The sequence below is a fragment of the Argentina anserina genome, chromosome 1 (genome assembly GCF_933775445.1).
Source record: "Argentina anserina chromosome 1, drPotAnse1.1, whole genome shotgun sequence".
Classification (NCBI taxonomy): Eukaryota; Viridiplantae; Streptophyta; class Magnoliopsida; order Rosales; family Rosaceae; genus Argentina; species Argentina anserina.
In genome coordinates, this window is record NC_065872.1 from 7507995 (window position 1) to 7535804 (window position 27810).

A 27810-nucleotide genomic window follows, 5' to 3' on the forward strand; every position below is an offset into this window, starting at 1 on the left:
TTAGATTAAAAAAAACTTTTTGGTGTGGGTTTAGATTTAAGTGGGGGTTTTAAAATTGGATTTATGCCTAATTATCTTTTTTTTTTCCAGACCATATCTGCCCTCGTTGTGTTAAGTCTGTTTGATTTTGGTGTAAGAAATGATCAATCCAGTTGATAAACTTTTCGATGAGCTCTGTCGCGGCTTTAAAGACCTCATCAACAAAAATATTGAATTTAGAGGCAAACTTGAGGGCATCGATGCCAAGCTAGAAGCTCTAAATCCGGTGATCGGAGAGATGGTGGATAATGAGGTATTAGATCGCTCAAGGAAGGAGCTGAAAGGCTTAACAGAAGTTATGCAGTTTGGCATTAAGCTCATCGACAAGTGCTCAAAGATTCAAGACTGGAAGATTTTTACAAAGTACAAATACGCCAACCAACTTATTGAATGGGAGAAGAGTCTAGGAAGTGAGTTAGTTATACTGAACGTGTATACCGGCAGGGATGTGAAGGAGAACGCAGGGGTTCTGAAGGAGACTGTGTGAAGGTACATATATTGGCCTCTATATAGTTGATGGAGATTCAAAAGTGTGGAGGACAAGTCATGAAGATTTGATATGCAAAAGGAGAATTGAAGTTGTTTCCTAATTGGACTAGGAAAAGATTATGGTTTGTTTTTCCTACCAAAGAAGTCTCCACCGATTTGATTATGGGTAGATTGATATATATTTGGGAATATATATTTAATTAAATGGTGTTTGGAAATTGTTATAGAAAAGGATTCAAAATAAAAGGTGTATTCCATATTCATATGGATTTTTTCTTTTTCTATGTGAGATGTATTAGGAAGGGAAGTTAGGTTTAATTCCTAGGGTTAGGGAATACATGTGGCTACTATATATATGATGTATATAGGCAGTAGGTTGTGTGGCCTCTAGGAGATACATGAACAAGAAAAAAAGAGAGGAGAAAAAAGGTGAAACCAAAGAGAAGAAAATTCACAAAAAAGAAAGCTTAGTGCTAGGAGATCTTTGTGACTCCATTGAAGACCTTAGTGGCAACATCAACGTTCTTAGTGAGGTTGATCATCCGTGTGACTACAACGATTTTAGTGAGGTTGTATCGACACTTGAAGCAACGATCTTAGTGAGGTTGTTTCATGCTTGATTGTGACTATCAAATAAGAAGTATTTTTACTTTTGAGAATAACATTATTATTGATTAAGGTGTAATCATTGTAATATCGTTTATTCAATAGAAAAGTAAAATTCTTCTACATATTCCGCTGCTATTACTCGTTATTATTTTATCTTGTATTTTCACTGTGGATAAGTTCAAGAATGCGGAGACTGTGATAGAGAATATACAGGAGAAAATGGACCAGATTGTGATAAAAAGAATCAACCTGGGGAACCAAAAGCTTGGATAAGTACTGAGGTACCTGAAGTTCCACGTAATACAGTGGGATTGAACGCACATTTACAGGAATTGAAGATAAAGCTTCTTAAGGATGGGGGATCAATGCTTGTAATAACAGCTCCTGGAGGGTCTGGCAAAACCACTTTGGCTAAAATGTTTTATCATGATAAACAAGTCAAAGGTATGATATGATTATGCTATACTTTAATTCCTTTTGTTTCTTCAATGTTGTTGGGACTTGGGAGTAGTGGTGAATGTTGTTAGCGTTAGTGGATTTTTAACTATTTATGTCATTATCAAATTATTTGAATCATGTTGCTGATAATAACTGAACTCACATGAATCTATCAAGGTCTGCTGAGAAATCTCGTTTTTTAAAACATTATCTGTCAAGGTGATACTGTAACAAGCTGTTCCCGGAAATCCTGAAATATTATATCTCTTATTGTTTCTTTATATTTGCATATGAGACTTCTGCAATTGACATCTATATGTTCTTTCTTCTGACTTCACCATTAGATATAGTGCTGTTTTTTACCAATATGATGATGCAGATTTCCATTATCACGACCCCAAAATTTCGAGCATAAAACTTGAAAAAACGAAGTCATGAAAACTCAAAAACAATCTCAATAATTCGAAATCATTTTATCGTCACAGCGTATCACTACTGAGTTCATAGTACAACTCAGTTAAATGGATTATTACAAAATCAATTTAAAATTCAAGCATTATTTCAAATGGAAATGTAAAATCCTCACAATCCTCACCACAAGATAAAATGAAACAACTTCAAAGACTTCAGAGTTTTCCGTCGATTCTGCTAATCCACACCTGTAGAACTATCCCCTACACCATCGAATTGGTGCACTGAGATTGTAAACACAAATCCGGTAAGCTTGCAGCTCGTATGAGTAAAACAACATTATATCTCGTAAATAAATACAAAAGTGAAATCACGAAATCATTTAATTATAAATGTACTCATGAGTCATTGGACAGCCCATCTGGTTGTCCAATAATATCAGAAAATATAAGTGCTCATGAGAAGTCGGGCAACCCATCTGTTTACCCAAATACATTTATAATACGGGTACTCATGAGCCCTGGTACTCATCTGTTACCCCTCATGCTAGTACGCCGCCTGACATTGGGCAACCATTTGCTATCCAATATCCAAAAATATGGGTACTCATAATCCATGTAACCCATCTGTTACCTCTCATGCCAGTACACCGACAGACAGACTAGAGCTCTAACTGTATCCTAACTGTCGCCCGGCCAAGGATAGGTTCCGACATGCCAACACGTCCGAAGACAGGTCCGAACACAACAAAACATTTTAACATAACTCAAGTTAAAACCACTTACGAACAATCCTCGCATATTGTCGTATAAAATCAAAAGACATGCTCAATAAATAATATCAATGTCATAAATGAACTTATTTGAAATCGGGAATATGACAGTATATAATATATATGTATCGATTTTACCAATTATACACATACACAATCCATTATATCATATACATATCATAGTTCGATCTTTCAAATCAATGTAATTATGAATCTCCGCTAAGGGTAGATTCGTCACTGTGAGATTTTACTCACCTTATAATCATGAACGTAATTTCCACAATTCCGCAAGTGAATCATTTACTTGTTGTGTCGATCACCTAGAATATACAAGAGGTGATTTTAGAAGCGTTACGTAAAACCTTAAATGCCGAAACAGTAATAATGTTTTACTGTTCAGCAATTTCTGGTTTTTACAACATTACTATTCATGTAATTACTATTCACTATTCAAATACGTACTATTTACGTATTCATGTACTCTGATGTACTATTCATAGTAAATACTGTCAGTAAATACAAATCACTTATTTACCTTTCAGAAATTACTTTACAATTTACTGTACGTAAATTACATTTACATTTAGTGTACGAAATTTACTTTTTACAATTATCGTACAGAAATCACTTTTTACAAAAATTACTATTTTTAAAAAAATCACGGTAATAAGTGTACATAAATCACTTTTTAGTTTTGCCGGAAAAAAACTAAAAAATGAGGAGAGATGAATTTGTTAGATCTAGGAGTGACATTTGATAATTTTCACGAAAATAAGTGTATTTTCGATATTTTGTATTAATTAATTAATCAGTTTTGTTCTACTTGTTCTTTGGATTTTGACTTATGTCCTAATTTATATAAGAAATATGAAAAGTGAGTTTTTAGTTAATTTAAGAGAAAATTAGAGTTAAATCCAATAATGGAGCACCTTTTTAAATCTGAGCCCACATCTATTTTTTCTTTCATTCTACACCCAAAATCATTTATTATCATCAATTTTTATTTTTGTATAAGTCTAATCTACCCTTCTAAAATATAAAAGGTTATATTAAATAATTTTCCTAATCTTAGGTTTTAAAATCAATTTTGAATGTGAAGCTCGTCAATTGTATCCATAATTGTTTCATTGTATTTAATTCATACTGCTAATATCAATATGTATATATATTCATCACAAATTTCAGTTTTGCAACTTCATGTTCTTCTTTTATCAATTCCATTTTGCAAAATTTTACACCAATTATTATTTTTCAAGCAATAGGAGCTAGTCATATGAAGATTATATGAGAAATTCATATGAAGGTATATAAGGTACCAAACGATCTTGATTCAGTAAGTGTTTCTCATCGTGAGGTATATATTGTTTTTGTTGAATTATCTTTTTTTTTCCTTCTTGTTAGGTATATTATCATATTAATTCATTGTAAGAGGTATTAAACAATATTCTGGACAAGAATCATAGGTATATACATACACTATAATAACTAATAAAGCAGCATATTAAACTTCACTTATATATTGTCTTCCTCAATAAAAGGTAGATTTCTATAGATGAGACATATATATCTACGAACTAGGAATTCTACATGAACCTTCTAAATAGATATGCTTCTCATTCTTAAGTTGTAATTAAAGAGATACCTACTAACTAGGTTAAACACTTAAAGTCCCACATACCTTTAATTTAGGTTATTTAATATATGAATGAAACTTAAAAAATCAGAAAAAGACTATGATATAACAAAGTTCTCCAAGTTAACAATCTAATCGAAAATCTTAAATCACCAAAATATAAGTTGTACATTCATTATCTTAAGGTATTTTAATATAATCTATTAGTAATAATGATGAGTTCAAAAGAAAACTTGCAAAATCGTATTCAATCTATAATTAAGGTAAAAAAATTAATACCAAAGTTGACTATTAGAGTTAAATAGTGGAAATATGTAATTTTTGTTAAAACGAAAGACAATTTAGTATCTTATTTGACAATATTTGAGTAAAAATTATAATTAAATAATAGGTGAGTTTATTTTAAAAGCATGCACCAAAAATGGGTATGAAATGAAATACCCCTTAATTTAAATGTGGTCTAGTAGTACCAATAAGTAATTTCCCCATATTGAAAATTATATAAAATCTTTCAATCTTATAATAGAATGAAGCTCCATGGAGATGATATCATGATTACCCAGAAAAACCTACTTCAATCTAAAGAAATGAACAACCCGAGAACCTAGCAAAAGCCCATCACCATGAATCACAATTGAAAACCCAAAAGTTGTCAAGATTTCGGCGGTCTTACCGGGTTGGTCAAGCGTTTTTCTGATAGAAGAGAGTTTCAAGATGAAGGCAGAGGTCTACCGCGGTTGATGAGGAGAAGTTGTAGCGCAAGCAACACAAAATAGAATAGTTATTTGTATTAAAACAGTCTGCTAGACGAAACCAAATCAAAAGAAAGCAGAAAAGGGAGAGAGAGAAAGAGCATAAGAGCGTAGAAGAAAGTAGAAATGAGGTCAAAATCAGTAATGTACTATAACCTTAAGAACAATATTTGTGAATAGTGTTTGTCAAATTAATAAATGGTAAATAAATATCTGGTACATGTGATTTGTAGGACTATCACTTTGTTATAGAGTGAGTAAGCAAAGCATGTGTCCTAACTCGATGGCTGGAATATTTGATTTCTCTTTGTGCATGAATAGGTAATCGGAATTTTATCTGATGACACTTTATGTAATATTTTGATAGATAAATTCAAGGGAAATATCTTATTTATCACCATCTCAAAAAGACCAAACTTGGACTGTGTTGTTCAAGAACTGCGTCAATCAAGTATGAGTTCCCAATTTTGGAAGTGAAGTGATTGCAGTTAGGTGGCTGCAAGGGTTTCTGAAGGAAATAGGAGACAATCCTTTATTGTTGGTCCTTGATGATGTTTGGCCTGGATCAGAATCTCTCATACAGAAGTTTGATGAATTGAAATTGCCAAATTACAAAATTTTGGTGACATCAAGATATGAGTTCCCAAGATTCGGTACTTCTTATAAGCTAGAACCAATGAATTATGTAGACGCAATGGCTCTTTTCTGTAAGTCAGCTTCTCTAGGGGATAAGAGCTCTTATGTACCAAAAGATCTTCCACAAAAGGTGAGAAATGCAGAAAGCATATGCTTAAACCCTCACAAGTGTTATGGGAGGGAAATCATTATGTGTTGCTTTTACAAAATCTTGGATACACACAAATGATTCAACACAATACGGCCGAGTGATTTTACATTTATATATGACTGTTTAATACTGAAAAGTATGTAGCTAGGCCAATCATTTTCTCCCTAAATTTAAAAACATCGAGATTTTTTTTTTCATTTTTTTCTCTGTAATTCAAGTAGTAATTTTTGACCTCATTTGGACGACTTAACTGCAGATAGTAGAGTGCTGTAAAAAAGCATCCACTTGCTATTACAGTGATTGGGTGATCACTATGTGGGAAGCCTAAAGAGTTCTGGCTTAAAAGAGTAAGGGCACTCTCTAGAGGTGCCTCTGTTCTTGATTCTGCAACGGATCTACTCATGTGCCTAAAAACCAGCTTACATGCTCTGGATGAAGAAGATAGTATCCTGAAGGATTGTTTCTTGGACCTGGCCTCATATCCTAAAAGCAAGAGAATCCCTGCTTCTGCTCTAATTGATATTTGGGCAGAGTTATATGAGTTGGATGAAGATTATCTGACCATTACAAACCTCCAAGAGCCTGCCACTGGGAGTCTGGTTAATCTTATAGTCACGAGGTATGATATTAGACGCAACCTTTACCCAAGGAACAAAATTTTCCCGATATTTCCGATATATCATCCGATATCTCTTTTTTTCAAAAAAAAGATATATCTTAGGGGTAAATATCTTATTTTTTCCCATATCTTGCGATATTTCACCGATAACATAAAATATCTCTAATATTTCTCCGATATTTACGATATATCCGATATATCTTCGATATTTTAGAGAAATATTTGAAAATTCACTTTAAAAAATTTAACTCAATTTAAGGATGTCTCAGACTCTCCTTGACCTGGATTTTTTGATTAATTAATCAGCTCGAGCCTTGAGGGATATAAAAATAAGACTAGAAGAGTAGTCATTCAATCGGCTAATTTTTAATTTTTCGTAAAAGATATCGAGAAGATGAGTGAAAGTTCAAGTCTTAACTCTTAAAAGTCAAGTCATATCAATGACCAGTACTCTCATTGACCTTGAGAGAATCCAAAATAGGAGCTAATTTTTATATATTTAATCATGATTACAAGGAAGGAGAAATTGAGGTGGATGGGTACTACAGTGAACACTTTGTCACCCAACATGATTTGCTTAGACAGCTAGCGATCTATAGAACAAAACTAGACGCAAACAAAAGAAGATTGATTATACAAATGGGAGACAATCTACCAAAGTGCTTGACAGAAAAGAAGCATCAACCCATCAAAACTCGGCTATTATCAATCTCCCCTGGTTCTCCCAAATCCTTCCTCTTGTAAAATACCTATGCATTCATGCATACACAAAATCACACACCAACACAAGCACAATTACATAATGCGCACACATAATTGAGTATAGTATTTTCACATTCAGTTCCTCTCCACACTAGCATCATAAAGCACTTTTGTTTGCAGATGGAGTGTTCTCACTTCTCAACAACTTTGAACAACATTGAACTATCAAAGGTGGAGGTTTTAGTTTTAAACTTCAGCACAGACATCTATGCTTTACCTGACTTTGTTGCGAAATTGGAGAACCTGAAAGTTCTAATAGTCACAAATCATGGTTCCTCACCAGCCAAATTGTGTAACTTTCAACTACTGGATTCTTGACCAAGTCTGAAGAGAATCAGACTAGAGCGAATTTCAATTCCTTCCATAACCAATAATCGCATACAGTTGAAGAGTCTAAAGAAGATCTCTTTTTTCATGTGTAGCATGGGTCAAGCTTTCAGCAATCCGTCCTTTTCAAAATTTCCTATGCATTTCCAAATGTAGAGGAGTTGAACATTGACTATTGCAGTGACTTGGTGGAGTTGTCTGGTGATCTGAGTGATACGATTGAGCTAAGGAAGCTCAGTATCACCCACTGTCATAAGCTATCTTTCTTACCTGAAGAGATAGGAAAGTTGATCAACTTGGAAGTCTTGACGCTAAAGTCTTGTACAGACTTGGTAACATTTCCAGCCTCGATTATTAACCTTGAAAGGTTGCAGTTTCTCGACATATCTGATTGCTTCAACATCAAGGAGTTGCCTGACGACATTGGTGAAATAAGCACTTTAGAAAATATCAATATGTGAAATTGCTCTAGACTGCAAGATCTACCTCTATCAGTTATGGATCTTGAGGAACTGAAGGAGGTGATATGTGATGAGGATAACGAAGAATCATGGACGCTTTTTGGACGCAAAATAGAAATAAGGGTCCTCAAAGAAGAATTCCACCTAGATTGGCTCTCAAAGTTTGAATCTTGAAATATTAGATACCTTTGTTAAATAAACGTTGGAGCAAATGTAATGTGTGATTGTAATATTATTTCCTTCTCTAGCTTACTCTCCTTTTCAGATTTTGGTTTTGGTTGTAACAGATGCTATTGTATGGCAAAAACATTCACGTCGTGTGTTTTGTGAAATGAGATCAAATTTTAAAACTCGTACCCTCCTTTTCTATCTTTCATTACCAGCTGCAAACACCTTCATCATCAGATGATGAAGAATGTTCTAAAGCAGAGCCCCATGCCAGGATGATTCCTCAGGTTAGCTAAGCCTAACTCTAAGAAACTCCATTCTGCAAGGAGACTTTGAAATTGGTAAGGGCGATGAATAAAATGATAATGCCGGCCTTGTATATTGTTGCTTGTGGAGTTCTGGCCATAATCATCATTCTTGTACAGTACTAAGAAGAAGACTACCCGGTGTGCCAAATAAGCACAACTGCGCAAATGCAAAGGAAGGAAGAAGGAAACAAAATAGTAATACAGATTGATGCTTTGTCCAAATTAAAAGAATCGAGAATGTAATAAGTCGATATGATTCGATCAACCATCTTTTGTCTTCATTGTTGAATGAGATATCAAATTAGTTTTTGCATTCTTATGCTGAGAGTGCCGCTTGCGTCTCCTAATAAAGAGTGATCAAAATCCGGGGCTCAGTATCATTTGATCTTGTTACATTATCTATCTAAAAGTTCGACCGTCGAAAACACCAAATGTTATTATTCTTAATTATTCATGTAACTATTATTTTTAAAAAATAAATATTTGGACCACTTACTATCCTCTTGGCTCTTTCCTTACTAGCTCAATATCTGCACTGAACAACCATGTGTTTCCTACTGCTGGAACGATAGAAACACAATAAGGGAGAGGCAGTAAAATCATATTGCTGGAAGCGAATGTTCATGAGCGTAATTGGCTAATCGATCGATTTGTAACGAAATTTGCTTCCAAATATACATGGCGAAAAACGATTTGGAATCAAACTGACCTGCAAGATGAAAGATATCACGAACTAGAGTATGAATTCCCCAAGGTACACCAGATTTATGCTGAAGATAGTCAATCAAAAGTTTCGACTTATTCGACAACAAAATTTTGAAACTAGTTGAATAGTCTCAATTCTCCAAATGTTCACAATATGAAAAAAGGAGAATTTTATATTTCTCTGGGCTTGAGACAAATATCGTTAAAGAAGCCCAGAGGCAGCTATGTAAAGCCCAACCAAAGATTCTACACTAGATACCCTCCTCATAAGCTCCAAAGTCCAAATAGTCGAAACTCGAACAAAAAATACTACAAATGTAGAAGTAGAACAGTAGAACTGATGTTAGAACTTAGAACTAGTTAGAACCAGTGAACTTTCTCGTTATAAGGAAAGAACAACTTTAACCTAGTTTAGTCTACCCCCTCTAATCCTGCACCGAATAAGTTTCGCCAAACATAATCTACTAATTTCTTGTGCCGGATTTCAAAGTCCGGTCAGAAGTGAAGACTTGGTAAAGCTTCAACGTTGTTGAATGAATCTCAGTTAGCCGAACAAGACCGGCCTCCAGATCTTCCTTGTTTCAACCTTTCTGGCAACCTTTTACCTTTTCTTCTCCTCTATTTCTGCTCTGTCCTTCACGTTTCTGTAAGCTTTCTCTGATTCATAAGTAGCTCTGCTCTATTTGGTTTATTTAATTTTCAATTGTTCATTCTCCCTTTTATTATTGCTTGCTGTGTTCGTCCAGTTTTCCCTTCTGGTATTGCTTCTGTATGATTTTCTCTTATTGTTCTCCCAGCTGACTAGATTTGCAGAACATTTTCGATTTTGTGATTTCCTAGCAATTTTGTATGACTTTAGACATTTTCAATTTGGATTAGTGCTGAACTTTTTAGCTTTTTCTCGTTTGATTTCTGGGAAGTTTACCAACTGTTCAAATCAGTAATAAAGTTTAGGTGAGCCGCCACCACCCACTATTTAAAAGGAAAATCCGAAGTGCACGTTATTCCACTGAAGTTTAAATTTAACGCGTGATCTCTTTAACACGTTAGGTGTGATGATATTACATGGAAATTATGTTAATGGAGAATGATCCCTGTTTTTTTTTGTGTGCTGTTAACAGTGAAATTCTGAAAAAAATGTTATATATTTTCCTCTGTGGTATAGGGCGATACTTGATATTGGCTAGTGGTTTGTGAACTGTAGCCAATATTGCTCCAAAGTATTAAACTTCTATATGTTTTGTTCCTATCCATATAGGGAATAACTTCCTCGACTTTGTGTAAAAAGCATAGAATTTACATGCTTTACTGAGATGACAGAAACAATAGTTAGTCAGGGCCTCGGGGCCAACATTTTCCGTTCTTTAGAAAGCCTTGCATACCAAATTTACGCAGTATTTTAGTTATAAAAGTCGAAGTACGTCAGAGTCTTGCATATTCTCAGGTTTGAATTAAATGCAACCAGTGAGGTTCGGAGAACACTTCAAGCATTTGCCCCATTTTTTTAGTAGTCGTATATGATAGTAACCCTCCAAAATCTCAGTTCCTTCCTTGTGTATAAATATGCCATATATCCCAGAGAGTTTTGAAATTTTATTCTTTTATTCCCTGAAGAGCATGTTCTCTTTTAATTTCAGGGCGCATTGATTCGGATTTTCGTCTTGTACCATCATCACCAAGTATGTCACAATTAAGTTTTTTGTTCTTGTATTTTTTACTGTTCATTTCTTACATTGTTTCTTTGTCTTAAACATTTCAATTTAAAACTAAGAAGAACTGCTCTAATATAAGTGTCGGTTCTTGTAACAATGACAGTGGCATCAGTCAAACGAGAAGCTTTAGAAGCATCATTTCTGGCGCTATACGATGCCATTAAGGAAGTGAATGACCATCATTTGATGTTTAAAGCACTTGTAGATATCAGATCCACACTAGACTGTATAAAACCACTGATCAAAGAGACAGCAGAGGATAAAAAGGAATCAGATTTTCCAGATGATGAACTACATCATTTTAGATTACAAATGGAGGAGGGGATTGAGCTCATTCAGAAGTGCTCTAAGGTTGTTCCATTGAGTACTTCCGACACAAACAAACTAGGTCATCTGTGCAAATCTCTGCAAAGACTCTTGGATATACTGAAAGTACGTAGCATAAGAGATGTAAAAAAAACCTTGGTTATGGTAAAGAATATAGAGACTAAGGTCCAGCAAATTGATTTGAATTTTGGGGTACAAAGTAGTTCATCTGAAGGTATTAAAGGCTGGTGTGCAATACCTGAACCTCCACCACTTGTAGTTGGATTGGAGGGGCCTTTGAAAGAATTGAAGATGAAGCTTTTCAGTGATAAGATATCAATGCTTGTGGTCACTGCTCCTGGAGGATGTGGCAAAACTACATTGGCAATAAAGTTTTGTCAAGACGGAGAAGTCAGAGGTATTTATATATGGATAATATCGATGTCTCTATTTTCTCTGTCTTAGTGATGGTTTGCTTTGTAATTATAGTAGTAGTAGTAATTAGCGTAACATGGTTTTATTTCCATTACCATTATATTAGTGGTTTAAAATGCCAAAAATTTTGCCAGTTCTGTGCAAGTTAACGTCAACCATATAATCAAATTTAGGTCTAGCTGTTACTACAATTCTGTGATTATTGGATGGCGTTCCCATGCTTTAAATTTCAATATGGCGATGACCGTGGTTTAAAAAAAAATACGCAGTATTTCTGTGACCAGTTGGGTCTGCTTTAATTTCATTAATTTGTTATAAGCACACACCCAAGATCTGGTATATGGATTATTTTGGTCTTTCCTTCTAATGTTTTCAACAATTTTAGAGTTGCAGACTTCTAGGAGTATTTTCACCACAACTAGTAGGTAAACTTACATATCAGAAGGGTGTCTGATTATATGTTTTAACATCAGCGCTAATGTATGATTCATATAAGAGATTTCTTTCTATTTGCATATGCTAGCACTCAAATTGATACTGAGATATGATTAGTATGACTTCTCTATTTGTGTATTCTCTTGGCTTTTTATATGTTGGCTTTGTACATTTGTGGGACTTCTAACAACTTGCTTACCTTTATTTTGGAAGATAAATTCAAGAACAATATCTTCTTTGTAACTGTTTCCAAGAAGCCCAACTTAAATCTTATTGTAGAAGAGCTATATCAAAGCAAGAGTTCCCAGGTACCCGATTTCCCAAATGAAGTAACTGCAGTTGATTGGCTGCACAAGTTTCTAAACCAAACAGAACAAAATCCATTGCTGTTGGTTTTGGATGATGTTTGGTCTGAATCCGAATCCCTTCTTGAGATGTTTGATGAATGGAAAATGCCAAATTGCAAGGTCTTAGTGACATCAAGGTTTGCATTTCCACGATTTGGTTCCCCATATAATTTGGATTCATTGAGTGATGAAGAAGCAATGGCTCTATTTAATCATTCAGCATACTTGGAAAATATCAGCTCTCATGTTCCAGAAGACCTTGCTAGACAGGTGATTATCTTGGTCTCATTTGTTTTTTAAAGGGCGAAAGAGACTGTCCATATTTTATTTTAGGCATACTCCCTCATGTAGAATAACAAGTGAGCACTTCAATTAACATGTCAGATGCAAAATTTGTGCTCATTTACGAACTTAATTTGAAATAGGAATATAGTAGAGTAAATAAATATTATCATTTGCTTGAGACATTGCTCTTGAAACTCAAGACTAGACCTACAAAGTATTAATCTGGAAAAATTGATTTCTAGGTAGTAAAACATTGCAAGGGATTTCCACTTGCGATTACAGTGGTTGGGAGATCACTTTGTGGGCAGCCTATAGAGATCTGGAAAAAAAGATTAAGTGAATGGAGTAAAGGTTCATCTATTCTTGATTCGGATCATGATCTGCTTACTTGCCTCCAAAGCAGCTTAGATGCCTTGGAGAAACAAAGTATTACCATCAAGGAATGTTTCCTAGACCTTGGTTCATTTCCTGAAGACCAAAGAATACCTGCTACTATCCTCATTGATATATGGGGAGAGTCACATAAATTAGATGTTGACTGGCTTTGCATTGCGAACCTCTATGAACTCACCAATCGGAATCTGGCTAATCTTATAGTCACAAGGTAAGTAGACTTCTATGTTTCTCTTTCCTGATATTATATCTTTCCACTTTTTCCGCTATCTTCATGGATAGTTGCTATTCATGAATTTCTGTTGCAATTTCTCTTCTGAAAATCTCTAATAGCAAATTGATTTTGTTCCTGAACAGGAAGGACCCCAGGGAGGTAGATGGCTATTACACTGAACATTTTGTTACCCTTCATGACATTCTTAGAGAATTGGCAATCTATCAATCTAGTGTGGAATCAGTAGAACAGAGGAAAAGGCTGATAATAGATATTTCTGGAGACAATTTTCCTGAGTGGTGGACAGAACAGAAGTGTCAACCTATCAATGCTCACCTGTTGTCTATCTCAACAGGTTGTTCCATCTCTCTTTCTTTCTGTAGCAGATATATACTGTTGCAAACAAACACAACTAAGGGGACACACTATATATACATCACACACTAAGACTTTAAACTAATCTAATTGTCTTGCAGATGGGGACTTCAAATCTAAATGGCCGAACATGCAACTACCGCAAGCCAAGGTTCTAATTCTGAACTTTCAGTCAAAGAAATATGCCTTACCCAAATTTGTGGAGAAAATGGTCAAATTAAAGGTTCTGATAATCACAAAATATGGTCTTTTGCCTGCTGAATTAGAAAATTTTCCATTACTTGGGTCACTTCTACATCTAAAGAGAATCAGATTTGAACGAATCTCAATACCTTCCATAAGTAAAAGCCCCGTATTATTGGAAAGTTTAGAAAAGATATCATTATTTATGTGCAAAATTGGTCAAGCTTTTAGCAACTGTTCCGTCAGACTCGTAGATCTATTGCCAAATGTAGTGGAAATGAACATTGATTACTGCAGTGATTTGGTGGAATTGCCTGCAATGCTATGTGAACTGATTTCCTTGAAAAAGCTCAGTATCACCAATTCTCATAAGCTGTCTGCCTTACCTGAAGAAATAGGAAAATTGGTTAACTTGGTAGTGCTAAGGCTTAGGTCCTGTACAGACTTGACAGAGTTACCAGACTCAACTCAGAGCCTCATAAACTTAACCTCTCTTGACATCTCTGATTGCTTCAGTATCAAGGATTTGCCTCAACATATAGGTGGAATGCGCAGCTTAGAAACACTCAACATGAGACAATGCTCAAGACTCCAAGAGCTGCCTGCATCAGTTGTGGATCTTGAACAGTTAAGGGAGGTGATATGTGATGAAGAGACTAGTGTTTTATGGGAACCCTTCTTATCTGTTCTGAAAGACATACACGTAAGGTTGGTCAAAGACGATATGAATCTGAATTGGCTGCACAAGTTTCCAACTTGAGAAGTAACTGTTGGAGCGAGCCGATCAAAACGAGATCACTCAGGCGCCCCACAAGGCTGATCCTGGTGTTATAATCTATGATACCTCCCTTCAAAAAAAATTCTATGATACCTATTGTTATTTATTGTTGTAACTTGTATATTTCTTTGTAATAAATTGTCTAGTAAACCTTGTATTATTATGTGGCTACTGGTTATGAAGCAGTATGTATTTGAAGCTATGTTGGTGAATAATGGCGTGAGGGCCAAGCCTCCCGGTCTAACCGGGTTCCAGCCCTCAAAAAAAAAAAGTTTAATTGGATTGTACACATGTTTACTACTTTCCTGGATTCCCTTGTTTCAGTTCTCAACTGTAGTCTTTCTGTGTAAATTTTCAACATGTGACGGTTACAAACTTACAATTTACAAGTTCAGACTAATTCTTTCTCAAAAATAAATAAATAAGTTTAGACTAGTTAAAGTGATGGATGTCTGCAGAGGTTCTTGGAATCAGTTCTTTGCTAGTCTGTGGCCAGACCGAGAAAATGTTAAACGTTTCTCACTAAATTTAGTGTATTCGAATTTTACTACCTAAATTGTTAGACCGATCTATCAATTTGAATCCATGTCGGTTGGTGGTTTTTTACGACGCCAGGATTTTTTAAGCAGAAGTTAATTTCCTGATGTAGGTGTAGTTTTTTCTGGGTTCTTAATTTATCATGATGGATTACTACTTTGTGCGGACATATATATTTATTATTTTGTTGACGTTTAACGACTCAGAATGAAAGAATACAAGTTTTCTGATATCGATCTTGTTGCGCATACCTAAGTACAGAACATAGAATAGTTGCCTGCAGGTTGGAGTACCGGTAGAGCTTGCTTCAGACTGCGGAGGCTCTTCGGTCTGGGACTCCAGGCCGGGAGGGGTACCCATATATGCAGGTGAGCGGAGTCTATTCAGTTTTACGCTTTAGAGTTTGATGTTCAAACGAGTTTCTCAGACGATAAACTACGTCAAGACATTTCGATGGTGCAGCATGTAGGGCACATTTTTGAGTTACGTACTAAAGGATACTAATGGTGGATTAGAGATTTGAACTGCTCCAAGCCTCGTTCACAGTTAAGACGACCTCGAGGTTCTGGCATGATTTTGCTGCTTTTCCATGCATGGTAGTAGAAAAACAACGTCCAGCTAACTTCTTGAAGTGGAGCAACTAGATCAAACCACTTCAGGCAAGGCCTGGCCTTGACAAGATCAAATATTGCTTAGAGGGAGCCAGCCATGATAGAAAGAATTAGTCGCTGCATGACCGCATGCTGTATTGCTAAGCTACAGTACTTCACTTGACGTATATATGTACGTTACGTACGTACTTGGGTACTTCGATGACAATATATAAGTACTTTTGAATATTATAATTAAGCGACGTTGCTTCCAGGACATATATGCTACCGCTTCTATATATATGTGTAGAACGCGAATCTGAAAACAAACAAGAGAATGCAGACACATATACAAATAAATGTAATTTATTGAATATCAAGCGCGGGGTTACAATATTTGGTGAACTCCTCTGATTCTATCTCCGTATGTGATTTGGCTCAAGGGTGATATGCACTTGATCTTGAGGATTTGAGTTTGATTTGGATTTGATTTGATGAAGAACGAGCGATTTGGCCGCTTGATGCTTCTTCGTGGACTTGAGTTTGGATTGGATTTGGATTTGATGAAGAACGAGCGATTTGGCCGCTTGATGATTCTTCGTGGACTTGAGGTTGGATTTGGATTTGGATTTGATAAAGAACGAGCGATTTGACCGCTTGATGATTCTTCGTGGACTTGAGGTTGGATTTGGATTTGATAAAGAACGAGCGATTTGGCCGCTTGATGATTCTTCGTGGACTTGAGGTTGGATTTGAATTTGAGGAAGAACGAGCGATTTGGCCGCTTGATGATTCTTCATGGATTTAATGATCTTCGTGGACTTGAGAGTGATCCTTGCTCGAGTGATTTCTCTCATTCTTCTCCAAGTCTAAAAATCCTCTCCTTCTCTTCATGTTGAAGGGCTATTTATAGTGTCAAAGTTTATATTTTATAGAATATTTTAATGACACTTAAAATAATAAATTTCTTTAATTGTATAATTAAATCAATATTATTTTCTTATTAATTTAAAATTAGTTATTCTCATAACTAAATTAATCAGAAAATAATTGACTTAATTATAACCGTTAAGGAAATTTATTAATTTAATCAAATGTCTGATTACCATTTCGATCGTCAATGACATTTAATTTCCAATTAAAGTCGGAATCACGTAGCTTCGATTACGATCATCCGTTTATGTGCTGACACGAGTTTTATTCGGATCTGCACCAATTTTGTTGACTTTTGGGCCACGTGTGCAATTTGTCGGGCTCTTGGTCGATTTAATTATTTAACGAAGATAATTTACTTCATTAAATTTCATGTGTCTACAAATGCCCCACTTCAAGTCGTGCTGCAGGTATGTCGTCATCACGTACCGAAGACGTAGCTTGAAATATGCACTTTGATTTGGAAAATTTGTGGAGCTAACTTCCGAGGCTCCGCAAATTTTGTTGGACGCAGAACCCTATTTTTCATTGTTAGATGCAGAACCCCGCTTTATTTTGCTCAAGATTTTTTTTTTTCACTTGTATTATTAGTACTCTTCTTTTCTGTCAAAAGAAGTTACTTTCTCATATGCATTCGCTGTCCACCGATGTTTTTCATCAAATGCTTTAGCCTTGTTTATGGCATCTTGTCCAGCTTGCTTGTGAACTTGTCGTCAACAAAAAAAAAGTGTCATCTTCGCAAGTGTCTTTATTCACATACTCTTTCCGAAGAATATTCCCTTCACGCATGCCATCGATTGCAGACACCTCTTCAAATCTACGGCTGGAATCTGAGTGGCATGCTTAATATCCTTATAGTTAAGTCTATCATCATTGTTGAATAGAATTAAACACACATTTGGTAAGTGGGAACATTCAACTCATGCTTCTGGCCCTTCCCATACGCTTTATAGCCGTAGTGCCCATTGTTTGATTAGTATCGTTTGCTTTTGTGTTGGAAGGAGGTAGAGATTCCACAATCCACCTACAATCACACATGATGCTGACAGTCAGATTATTCTCTTTTTGTTCAAGAGACTCCATGTGCTCCTTTACAATCTGCTCCCTCAAAGCTATAAAATCAATCATCATCTCTCTCAACTTGACTCTCAATACACTAGTCATATCACCAGGAGCTTTCCCTTCTTTGGTCTCATCAAATCCGATAAGCTCAAGAGGGTGGAACGTTAGGGAAAGGAAATTTTTCTTCAATTCCATATCCTAACTCCCAACCTACATGTATTAGGCAGTGTTCTAAATATCGGGATATATCGAGGATATATTGGCGATATATCGGTGATATTTAGAAACCGATAGGATAAATGTCATATCGCCTTAATATATCGGTCAACTCAAAATATCGGGTCAACATGCGATATATCGGTGGATTTTTTTTCGTTTGACTTTTTTTTCGGTGGACTTTTTTTTTGGTGGACTTTTTTTTTCGGAGACTTTTTTTTCGATGATTTTTTTCGATAATTTTTTTTCGTTGACTTTTTTTTGTGACTTTTTTTCTTGTTACTTTTTTTTTTCTTGTTACTTTTTTTTCGGTGATTTTTTTTAAGGAGACGATGTCGTTTTGAGGAATTTCAACGCAAATAGACAGAAGGTGATTTATGAAGATGATTTTATCTCAAAAGATGAGGATGAAGATAATGGAGAAGATGATTTTGACTTTGATTCTGATGATGAGAGAATTTATAATGGATGAATGCATAATCAATATCTCAATCTATCTTTTGTGCACCTATTTTTGTTCAATTAGTACTTAGTAGTTAATATTATTTGGTATATTTTGAATATTTTGAAGTATATGTTTATAAATATATTAAATTTAAATTAAAAATTAACAAAAACGATAAATCCGATATAATCCGATATATCTCGATATATCCCCGTTATATCCTTATTTTACAAAACCGATACGATGCCGATAACCGATATTTAGACCATTGGTATTAGGGCACGTTCTCCCGCCTTCATGCTGGATACACCAATAGCCAAGCCAGTCATTTTTTTTTTCTCTTTTCCTAATATCATTTCAAGTGGTTGTTGTTCATCCCACTTGTCTTCAAACTTATGTAGTATGCTTTCAGTCATGCTCCGTGGTGCAAGAAGCATGTTGAATATTTGGATGGTATCAGACCATGGCCTTCCTTCATGATTCGCTTCTTGACTTTGTCATGCAGAACTTCTTCCTTAGAATCAACCTTTGGGAGGCCGTGGCCATCATGAGGAGGTTCCCTATGGACAGATGGAGCACTTTCAATGACTATTTCGTTTTCACCACCTTGACCAAGTAATGGACTTTGCTGCTCCTTTCCTCCTTGATTGTTGTCACTTTCTTCATCAGGTTTTTTTTATTTTTTTTTATCATCAAACAACACAGGACAATATCAAGGGAGGATACATATTAGGTCATAATACCGGCCTCTAACGTAGTATCTTTGGTCTTTTGTTTTAACCTCATAAGATGATTATATAAACAGCACAGGACCATGAATTTCCTCCTGTTTCATACGCTCAATTCCAAAGTCAGATGGATACACAGCAACAGACTTAATCTCTCCACCTTTCGGAAGAAACGACCTCAACACCACCATTAATACTGTGGTCACCCTTCACCAGGTAAAATGTAAATTCAGTTCTACTTCTCCTTGGAGGCAGTTGCGGCAGCTTGTCCTCTGAGACGACCAGTTCTCTTGGCAGCAATCAGACCAACCTTCTGCCCAGGAGGAGCATCACGCCTGACACTGCTTCATCTCTATTGCACGCCGTATGTCATCTTGAGCAGCCTTGTAAGAGAGCATGGTGTCCTCAGCAGCAACCTTGTAAGAGAGCATGGTGTCCTCAGCAGCAACCTTGTAAGAGAGCATGGTGTCCTTAGCAGCAGCCTTGTGAGAGAGAGCATGGTGTCCTCAGCAGCAACCTTGTAAGAGAGCATGGTATCCTTAGCAACAGTCTTGTGTGAGAGAGCATGGTGTCCTCAGCAGCAGCCTTTCTCTCCTCCTTACTCACCAGCCCTTGCAAATGATAATCCTTACGAATACAAGCAATCAAATCCAGCAAACTCTACTTCATCCCTTGTCACAGGTAAGTATTATCCTCAGTTACGTGGTAAGTCATCCAGCTGCCCACAGAAGCTCATCTCCATATCCTATCATGTGGAATTGTAAAAGTTCTAAATGATCTCCGGCGTCGTACATTTCCTTTGCCAAGTCCACCATCTTCATCAAGAATTGCATTAACACGATCCTGCTCGTGTGACACTGATAATACAACAAATCAATCGAGTATGTATTGTTCGAAGACTCATCTTCACTGAAGATTGGACTCTTCATAACTTCTCCGACAGAAATGCTCTCCACTTCCTCAAAAACGGTGCTTGCTCCATCTCTATCCGAGTCATGATCCATATCTGTCTCAAAGCGGTCCCTCACTTGATTGGTAGTAAACACTTAGAAAAGGCAGGCATCTGTGACGCCCCATTTGCTTCAGGCAACAATTCTTCATTGTGGTCGATTGCATCATTACCATTTCTACCCAACCCGTCAATACCATCCACAGAATCATCTCACTTCTTCGATGCGGTTCTTGATGAGCATGACGAAGAATCATCTCCCTCGGCGTCAGTTGGCTTAGATTAACACAGAGTGTGCGGATTTTATACCAACTCCATTGTTAGGTAAAAACATAAGGGGATCGGAGTACAGCCGAGAGCAGTAGAGGGAGAAACCATGCCAAAGTATAATTGAATTATTGAATGATTCAGTGTGGTTGTGCTCTTGTGCAACCGGCTTGTTTTTTTTTTTACTTCGACCTTCTTCTTTTTTTCCTGATTTTGACCTCTTTTTTTTTTGTATGATTTTGACAACAATTCGAGCGTCGCGGTCAATCTAACCATTCGACTTCTTTTGAAACGCGTTGGTTCTTTTTTTTGACGGATTTGAAGAACGTAAAAGACCTAATCGCTTGACTGCTCTCACTTCATAGACTTGACGGCAATCAACAAAAGCGGATTAGGCTTTACGCATCACATTCATCATGGTGGCTTTCAAGAGTTTGAAGAAAGTAAACGACATAATCGCTTGACTTCTCTCATTTCATAGACTTGACAGCAGTCAATAAAAGCGTGTTAGGCTTTATGCATCACATTCACCATGCGGCTTTCCAGAGTTTTCTTCACGATGCAAGACTTGTTGATCCGGAACAGAAGAAGTGTCAAATCCGAGAGATTCCAGAACTGAGAGCCAGCTTTGAAGAACGTCGGAGCAGCTTCAAGTTAAAGAAGAAGTGTCCAATCCGAGAGATTCCATAATTGACTGCAACAGAGATTGAAGAGTCAAAGATGTTGCGAGCCAGTTTTGAAGAACATCGTAGCCGCTTCAAGGGTTTGACCTGGATGTGATAACTGACTTGAATGATCAAGACTTGCTCCTTTTTTTTTTCTTCAATCATCTTGTAATCAATCGATTTTGAAATTCAACTTATAAGAATTTGTATGATTGGCAGACAAACCCTTATTTTTTATTTTGATGTGACTGAACTTAAGATTTTTATCCTTAAGCTGCCTACGTATCCTTCTAAAAAAAGAATCAAGTCATCACGTAGTTCAAAAGTTTTTTTTTGGTGCCTTGTGCAGTTTAAGCTCATGCAGGCGTGGAGCGTTTTTTTTTTCTGTGTCTTATGCAGTTTAGGCTCGTGCAGACTTGGAGCATACTTTTTTGTTTTTTTTGGTGACTTGTGCAGTTTAGGCTCATGCAGACTTGGAGCATACTTTTTTTGTGTTTTTTGGTGTCTTGTGCAGTTTAGGCTCATGCAGACTTGGAGCATATTTTGTTTTTTTTTGGTGTCTTGTACAGTTTAGGCTCGTGCGGACTTGGAGCATTCTTTGACGTTTTCAAGCATGGTACTGCTTCAAGAACTTGTCGTTGCTCGGACCAATTCTCAAACTGTCTTCCGCCACAATTTTGTAAGCTCCATTGGTGTATACTTCTCTGACGACATAAGGACCATCCCACTTTGACTTGAATTTGGAGCCAGACTTGTGCGTCATAATGATATGTCTTCGAATAGCAAGAACTAAATCATCAACTTGAAATGACCGTGGTCGAACACCTTTATTGAAGGCGTGTGACATCCTAGCTTGGTAGCATTCCAAGTGTTGTTGTGCATCAAGCCTCTTCTCGTCCAAAGCTTCTAACTCTTGAAGGCGCAACTTGACATTTTCCTCATTTGTGAGACCTTCTTGCAAAGCGATTCTCAACGACAGAATTTCTTTCTCTAATGGTAATACGGCTTCGACACCATAGACAAGAGAATAAGGTGTAGCATTTGTGGCTTGCCCCCCGTCTTTAAGTTCTGGAGGAGCTTCGTCTATTTCAATTTCAAAATCTTCATGATCGTCTTCCTCTACGGCATATGCTTCTGCCACCGTGATATGATAAGAGGTTTGGATAATGTTATCCTCATCGCCATTACCGAGGTTAGTATCTCCTTTTTGGCCAGTGAATATGATGGTATGTCGCTTCACTTTGAGTTGATATGTGGAATTCACTTCCAACACACACTGACTCCTCATGCGCGACGGGATAAGACTTCGTATTTCTTTGCTCTCCGCTTGACTACAAGTCATTTTCTTCTTGCTTATTTATCGTTCCTTATGTTCGCGCGCCTCCTTTGTGAAATGGGACGATGCTTTGATTGGGTGAAAGTATAGTGGAACTGGCTCAAACGACCCGAATGTTACGGTAGTGCAACTGACTTCAGCAACGTCGTCAACGTCCAGCTTAATCCTCCCTTGCTTGGCGAGATTCATGATCAAATCCTTGAGAACAAAGCATTTCTCTATAGGGTGACTAACGAGGCGATGATATTTGCAATACTTCGGATCGTTGACTCGATGCATTTCTTCAGGACGCTTGCACTCCGGAAGATCTATTATCTTGTTTTCGAGCAGATCCTCTAAGATGCCTGCCACATCAGAGTCTGAGAACGGGTACGTCTTTTGCTCCATCTCCTTCAACGTGTGTTTACTTCTATTGTAGGTTCGAGGAGGTTGCACCTTATTGAACTCATTCTTATCCTGCGTAGAGATCTTAAATGGTGCAGTATTGATGACCATTGATTCTTTGGAAGGCTTCTTCACAACCTCGTCAAATTTGTTTCCGAAGACTTTATCTATTTGTTGGTCAACCAGGGACTCATTCTTTCCTTTATGACTTGCCAAGCTTAGCTCCATGTCGTGGGCTCGAGTAGCCAACTCTTCGAAAGAACGAGGCTTGATTCCTTGCAAGATGTATAGTAAATCAAAGTGCATGCCTTGGATGCACATTTCAACGGCTGACATCTCTGACAATCGGTCTTTGCAATCAAGGCTAAGTGTGCGCCATCTATTGATGTAGCCGATCGCGGGTTCATCCTTCCGTTGCTTCGTGTTAGTTAGCTCCATCATGCTCACCGTCCGCCTTGTACTATAGAATCGATTAAGGAACTCGCGCTCCATTTGGCCCAACTGTCAACATACTCCGGCTCTAAGTCTGTATACCACTCGAAGGCATTTCCTTTCAATGAGCGAACAAACTGCTTGACAAGGTGATCGCCTTCTGTCCCGGCGTTACTGCAAGTCTCCACAAAGTGGGCGACATGTTGCTTTGGGTTCCCTTTACCTTAAAATTGTTGGAAATTTGGTGGCTGATACCCCCGCGGCATCCTTAAGCTGTCGATCCTCTTCGTGTAAGGTTTAGAGTAAGTGATGGAGTCACTAGAAGGACCTCCATATTGAGCCCGAATTGAGTTGGTGATGATGTCTTGCAATTGCTGGAGTGATAAGGAACCGAGCGAGTCGTCATTATTCTTGGATGTTTCCCCCTTTTCATTTACTTTGCTCCTGTCAGGCGACCCCTTGGTGGAGTTCTCATCATTTTGATCTTCCAACTTGTTATAGAGTTCAGCGATTTGCACATCCTTTTCTTCAACCGTTCGGGTGAGCTTTTCAACCATCTCCAACAGATTAGAGAGTTGCTCCTCAACTGTGGATGCCCCCGTCACCAAGACCTGCGCATTGTCAAAAGAGGATTCATGTGTCATAGAATGAAAGTTATCGCCATCTTCTTTGGGACTTCCATGGTATGATGCCGTGCTTGATTCGTCATCAGAGAAAACGTCTTCTAGGATAGGGCTATCACCATGAACGGGTAGAAGAGATTTCTCACTTGGCTCCTTCTCCTTTGACACTTGCTTCTTCCCGCTTTGAAAGGCATGCTCTATTGCTCCCAAGCTCTCCAAGGTGATGACTGGTTGACGAGGCTTACTAGCAAGTGTCAAAAATGTTGTGGGTTGAACTCTAGCCACGCTCCGGGTGACAAGGGCAATCGGTTCACTCTTTGATTTGGAGGATGTTTGATTGGACTTCTTGACCAGCTCGGCCTCTCTGCTTAACCTCGCGGTTGTGGACTTGGATTTCTTCGTTGGAACGACTTGGTTGTTCTTGGAAGCCATCGCACAAACGGATTTGATTTCTTCGGAGAAGGAGATGAGAGGCCAAAAATGTCCCACTGGGCGTGCCAATTTGTAGAACGCGAATATGAAAACAAGCAAGAGAATGCAGACACGTATACAAATAAATGTAATTTATTGAATATCAAGCGCGGGGTTACAATCTTTGGTGAACTCCTCTGATTCTATCTCCGTATGTGATTTGGCTCAAGGGTGATATGCACTTGATCTTGAGGATTTGAGTTTGATTTGGATTTGATTTGATGAAGAACGAGCGATTTGGCCGCTTGATGCTTCTTCGTGGACTTGAGTTTGGATTGGATTTGGATTTGATGAAGAACGAGCGATTTGGCCGCTTGATGATTCTTCGTGGACTTGAGGTTGGATTTGGATTTGGATTTGATGAAGAACGAGCGATTTGACCGCTTGATGATTCTTCGTGGAATTGAGGTTGGATTTGGATTTGAGGAAGAACGAGCGATTTGACCGCTTGATGATTCTTCGTGGATTTGATGATCTTCGTGGACTTGAGAGACTTCGGGATTTGTCGAGAGTGATTCTTGCTCGAGTGATTTCTCTCCTTCTTCTCCAAGTCTAAAAATCCTCTCATTCTCTTCATGTTGAATGGCTATTTACAGTGTCAAAGTTTATATTTTATAGAATATTTTAATGACACTTAAAATAATAAATTTCTTTAATTGTATAATTAAATCAATATTATTTTATTATTAATTTAAAATTAGTTATTCTCATAACTAAATTAATCAGAAAATAATTGACTTAATTATAACCGTTAAGGAAATTTATTAATTTAATCAAATGTCTGATTACCATTTCGATCGTCAATGACATTCAATTTCCAATTAAAGTTGGAATCACGTAGCTTCGATTACGATCATCCGTTTATGTGCTGACACGAGTTTTATTCGGATCTGCACCAACTTTGTTGACTTTTGGGCCACGTGTGCAATTTGTCGGGCTCTTAATCGATTTAATTATTTAACGAAGATAATTTACTTCATTAAATTTCATGTGTCTACAATATGGAATTCAGGGACTGATAAATGCGATACCAGTTCACATACATTTGCCTCCACAATTTCTAAGAGTTTTTCTGTGTGCAAATGAGGATATGCTAACGTTTTTATTATGAAACTATGAATTGAAATTGACTGATCAATGCGATACCTGTATGTTCACGTACATCTGCCTCCACAATTTCTAGAGTTTTCCTGTGTGCAAATACGCAGAGATCTAAATCATAAATGACCAGGTATATATAGTTCTTTTATTATATATCATGCATGCTTCTAAAATTTTGGTTGACATAGAAACGTGCACGTAAAAAAGAGACCAAAGTGTGTGCATGCATGAGGGTGACGGGTAGGTGTGTGTACGTGTGTCTTCTAACACTTATATGAAAAGCATATCCAATTATCCATCCATAATGAAATGTATTCATGTTCAAACGTATGCTTTCGATCTACTGGAGCATTTCTTTTCATGATAGACTAACTTGGCGCAAAAGATTAATGGTTTGGTACGTACCTAGGTTATGACTTGGGGAGGCAAGAAGATAAAGAACAAAAGAAAAAAAAACATAGGAATGTTGACGAGGTTCTCGATCACCATTATCTTTTTAGAAGAGAATATTCACAAGAATTCATCTGTGTCTTATAAGGAGAATAAGGAATGGTTGAACCACTTGAAAGCCAGAATCCGAAAGAAAGTGATTGCTACAAGAGAGCAGTGACAGAGCTTAGTGTAAGCTTCGATGGGCTGTAGCCCAGAAGGAATTTTAACCACTTACATTTTTACATGTGGAAGGTAATGCTAAATATTTATTTCTTGATAATTAGCCCAGAAAAAAACAGGTTATGAAGTAATTATTCATAACTCTTCCCACATCTCTTACCAAACAGACGAGTTATGTGTGTTTTTTTAAAATTTTAATTATGTGTTAGTTATCTCAAAATCATGGTATTTTGGAAAATTATTATAAACTAAATGTTGACAGCACCAGAGTCTCTTCCTCTAGTAAAATTGTTGCTGGAGGTGTTATGCGTGATCATCATGACATTTGGTGACTTGGATAGTTGGATTAGAGGCTTTCAGATTAATCTTGGAGTTGTATAAATTTTGGATGTTAAAGCTTGGGGCCTCTTCTATGGCAGAAACTTGCATCTAGTCTCAATATTTCTAATCTTGAAGTTGAATCAGACTGCTATTCTTGTTCAACTCTTACAGAGCCCAAATCTTGCTTCCCACCCTCTTGGATCTCTTCTGGATGGGTGGAATTGTTTGATGTCCAAAATGAATGATGTGAAAATCCTCCATATTTTCAGAGAAAGCAATATGAGAGCTGCAGCCATGGCTAGTCCAATATTCTCCATGAGCTGGGATATATGAGCTTTGAGAACCCTCATGTGTATGTTGTTGATGCCTTCGTTGATGATCTTTGTGTTGTTGCTAGAGTTAGGAGGATCAACTCTTACTCTAATAGTTAGTCACTTGATTCTATTTGTTATGACTTTTAGACCTTCGTTTGTAACAAAATATCATGGTATTTTGTCATTGGAAACATAATTACCTTATAAATGCTAGTTATTTAGTATGAAAATTTGAATTTGGACCCTATGATCATCACACTGATCACAGTTCTGAACCATGTGTTGTGTTTTTCTTTTATTACTTTTATTTTGACGTTTAGAAGTTAATTTGCACATCTCATGCTGGTTATGTATTGAAAATTAATTATGAAAGAAACCCCATAATTTTTCTTCAAAATTGAAGTCTAAGCTAATTTTTGCCCAGGGCATTTTCAATTCCTGGTTCCATCCATGTAACCTAGCCTACAACCATTTTTGTTTATGACTTGTTGATGAGAAAAACATTTTTTTTATGAAAAATTATTATATGTATCCGGTACATGATATACATAGCGTAGCTCTTTAATAATATTAGTCAATTTTTTTACTGTGTTTGTTTCTGATTAATTACACATATTTAAATAATATTTTTTTCTTTCACTGCATGCATGTTTATCACACCATATATCACATAACAATGCCACGTAAACACATGATATTCATGGTACACATAATAAAACACTTCTTTTATCCGATCCATTGTGAATTCTGTGGCCGGACTTGGACATGTAATATTGACTTGACCCAACTCGGACACGGATAAGCTTTGGATGTCATCTCGATTCTCGCAATTCATCGAAAGGTTATTACCACGCATTTTGTTCCAAATTTCCATAACAAGTACATCTCTTCCCCAGTTCCCCTAGTTTCTTACCCTCTGTATACGACAGGGTCTACAGCTAGCTGAAATTGGACGGCAATGAATTTCCACAATTCTGGGAGTATAAGCGTCTTGGATAGTTGGATTAGGATCAACCATGACTCGTTGACTTATATATAAAAATTATCCTAAGGATAAGCTTTAAGCCAAGAAGGAAAATGT

The 27810-nt window shown here is 36.9% G+C and overlaps 1 protein-coding gene and 1 pseudogene across 3 annotated transcripts; both read left to right on the forward strand.

The window, feature by feature from the left end:
- The first annotated feature begins 88 nt into the window (after positions 1–88).
- Positions 89–8273, forward strand: LOC126800922 (probable disease resistance protein At5g66900; annotated as a pseudogene).
- Positions 8274–9646: 1373 nt separating this feature from the next.
- LOC126784095 (probable disease resistance protein At5g66890) lies at positions 9647–15037 on the forward strand. 3 transcript variants are annotated; one of them, XM_050509600.1, is made up of 7 exons: positions 9647–9926; positions 10918–10959; positions 11096–11716; positions 12382–12785; positions 13043–13404; positions 13551–13762; positions 13884–15037. In XM_050509600.1, coding segments are annotated over exons 2-7 (2442 nt in total). In that variant the 5' UTR covers positions 9647–9926; positions 10918–10958; the 3' UTR covers positions 14726–15037. The 3 variants fall into 3 exon arrangements, with proteins under 3 accessions (XP_050365557.1, XP_050365554.1, XP_050365550.1); XM_050509597.1 differs by having other exon boundaries at positions 9647–9873; XM_050509593.1 differs by lacking the exons at positions 9647–9926; positions 10918–10959 and having other exon boundaries at positions 11089–11716.
- Positions 15038–27810: the final 12773 nt, after the last annotated feature.

Bases quoted from the DNA above. Each gene is read 5' to 3' on its own strand.
- LOC126784095 (XM_050509593.1), top strand. From the start codon at position 11,089: ATGACAGTGGCATCAGTCAAACGAGAAGCTTTAGAAGCATCATTTCTG. The intron at 12,786-13,042 runs GTGATTATCTTG...ATTGATTTCTAG, and splicing joins CAGAAGACCTTGCTAGACAG to GTAGTAAAACATTGCAAGGG. The intron at 13,763-13,883 runs GTTGTTCCATCT...ATTGTCTTGCAG, and splicing joins CCTGTTGTCTATCTCAACAG to ATGGGGACTTCAAATCTAAA.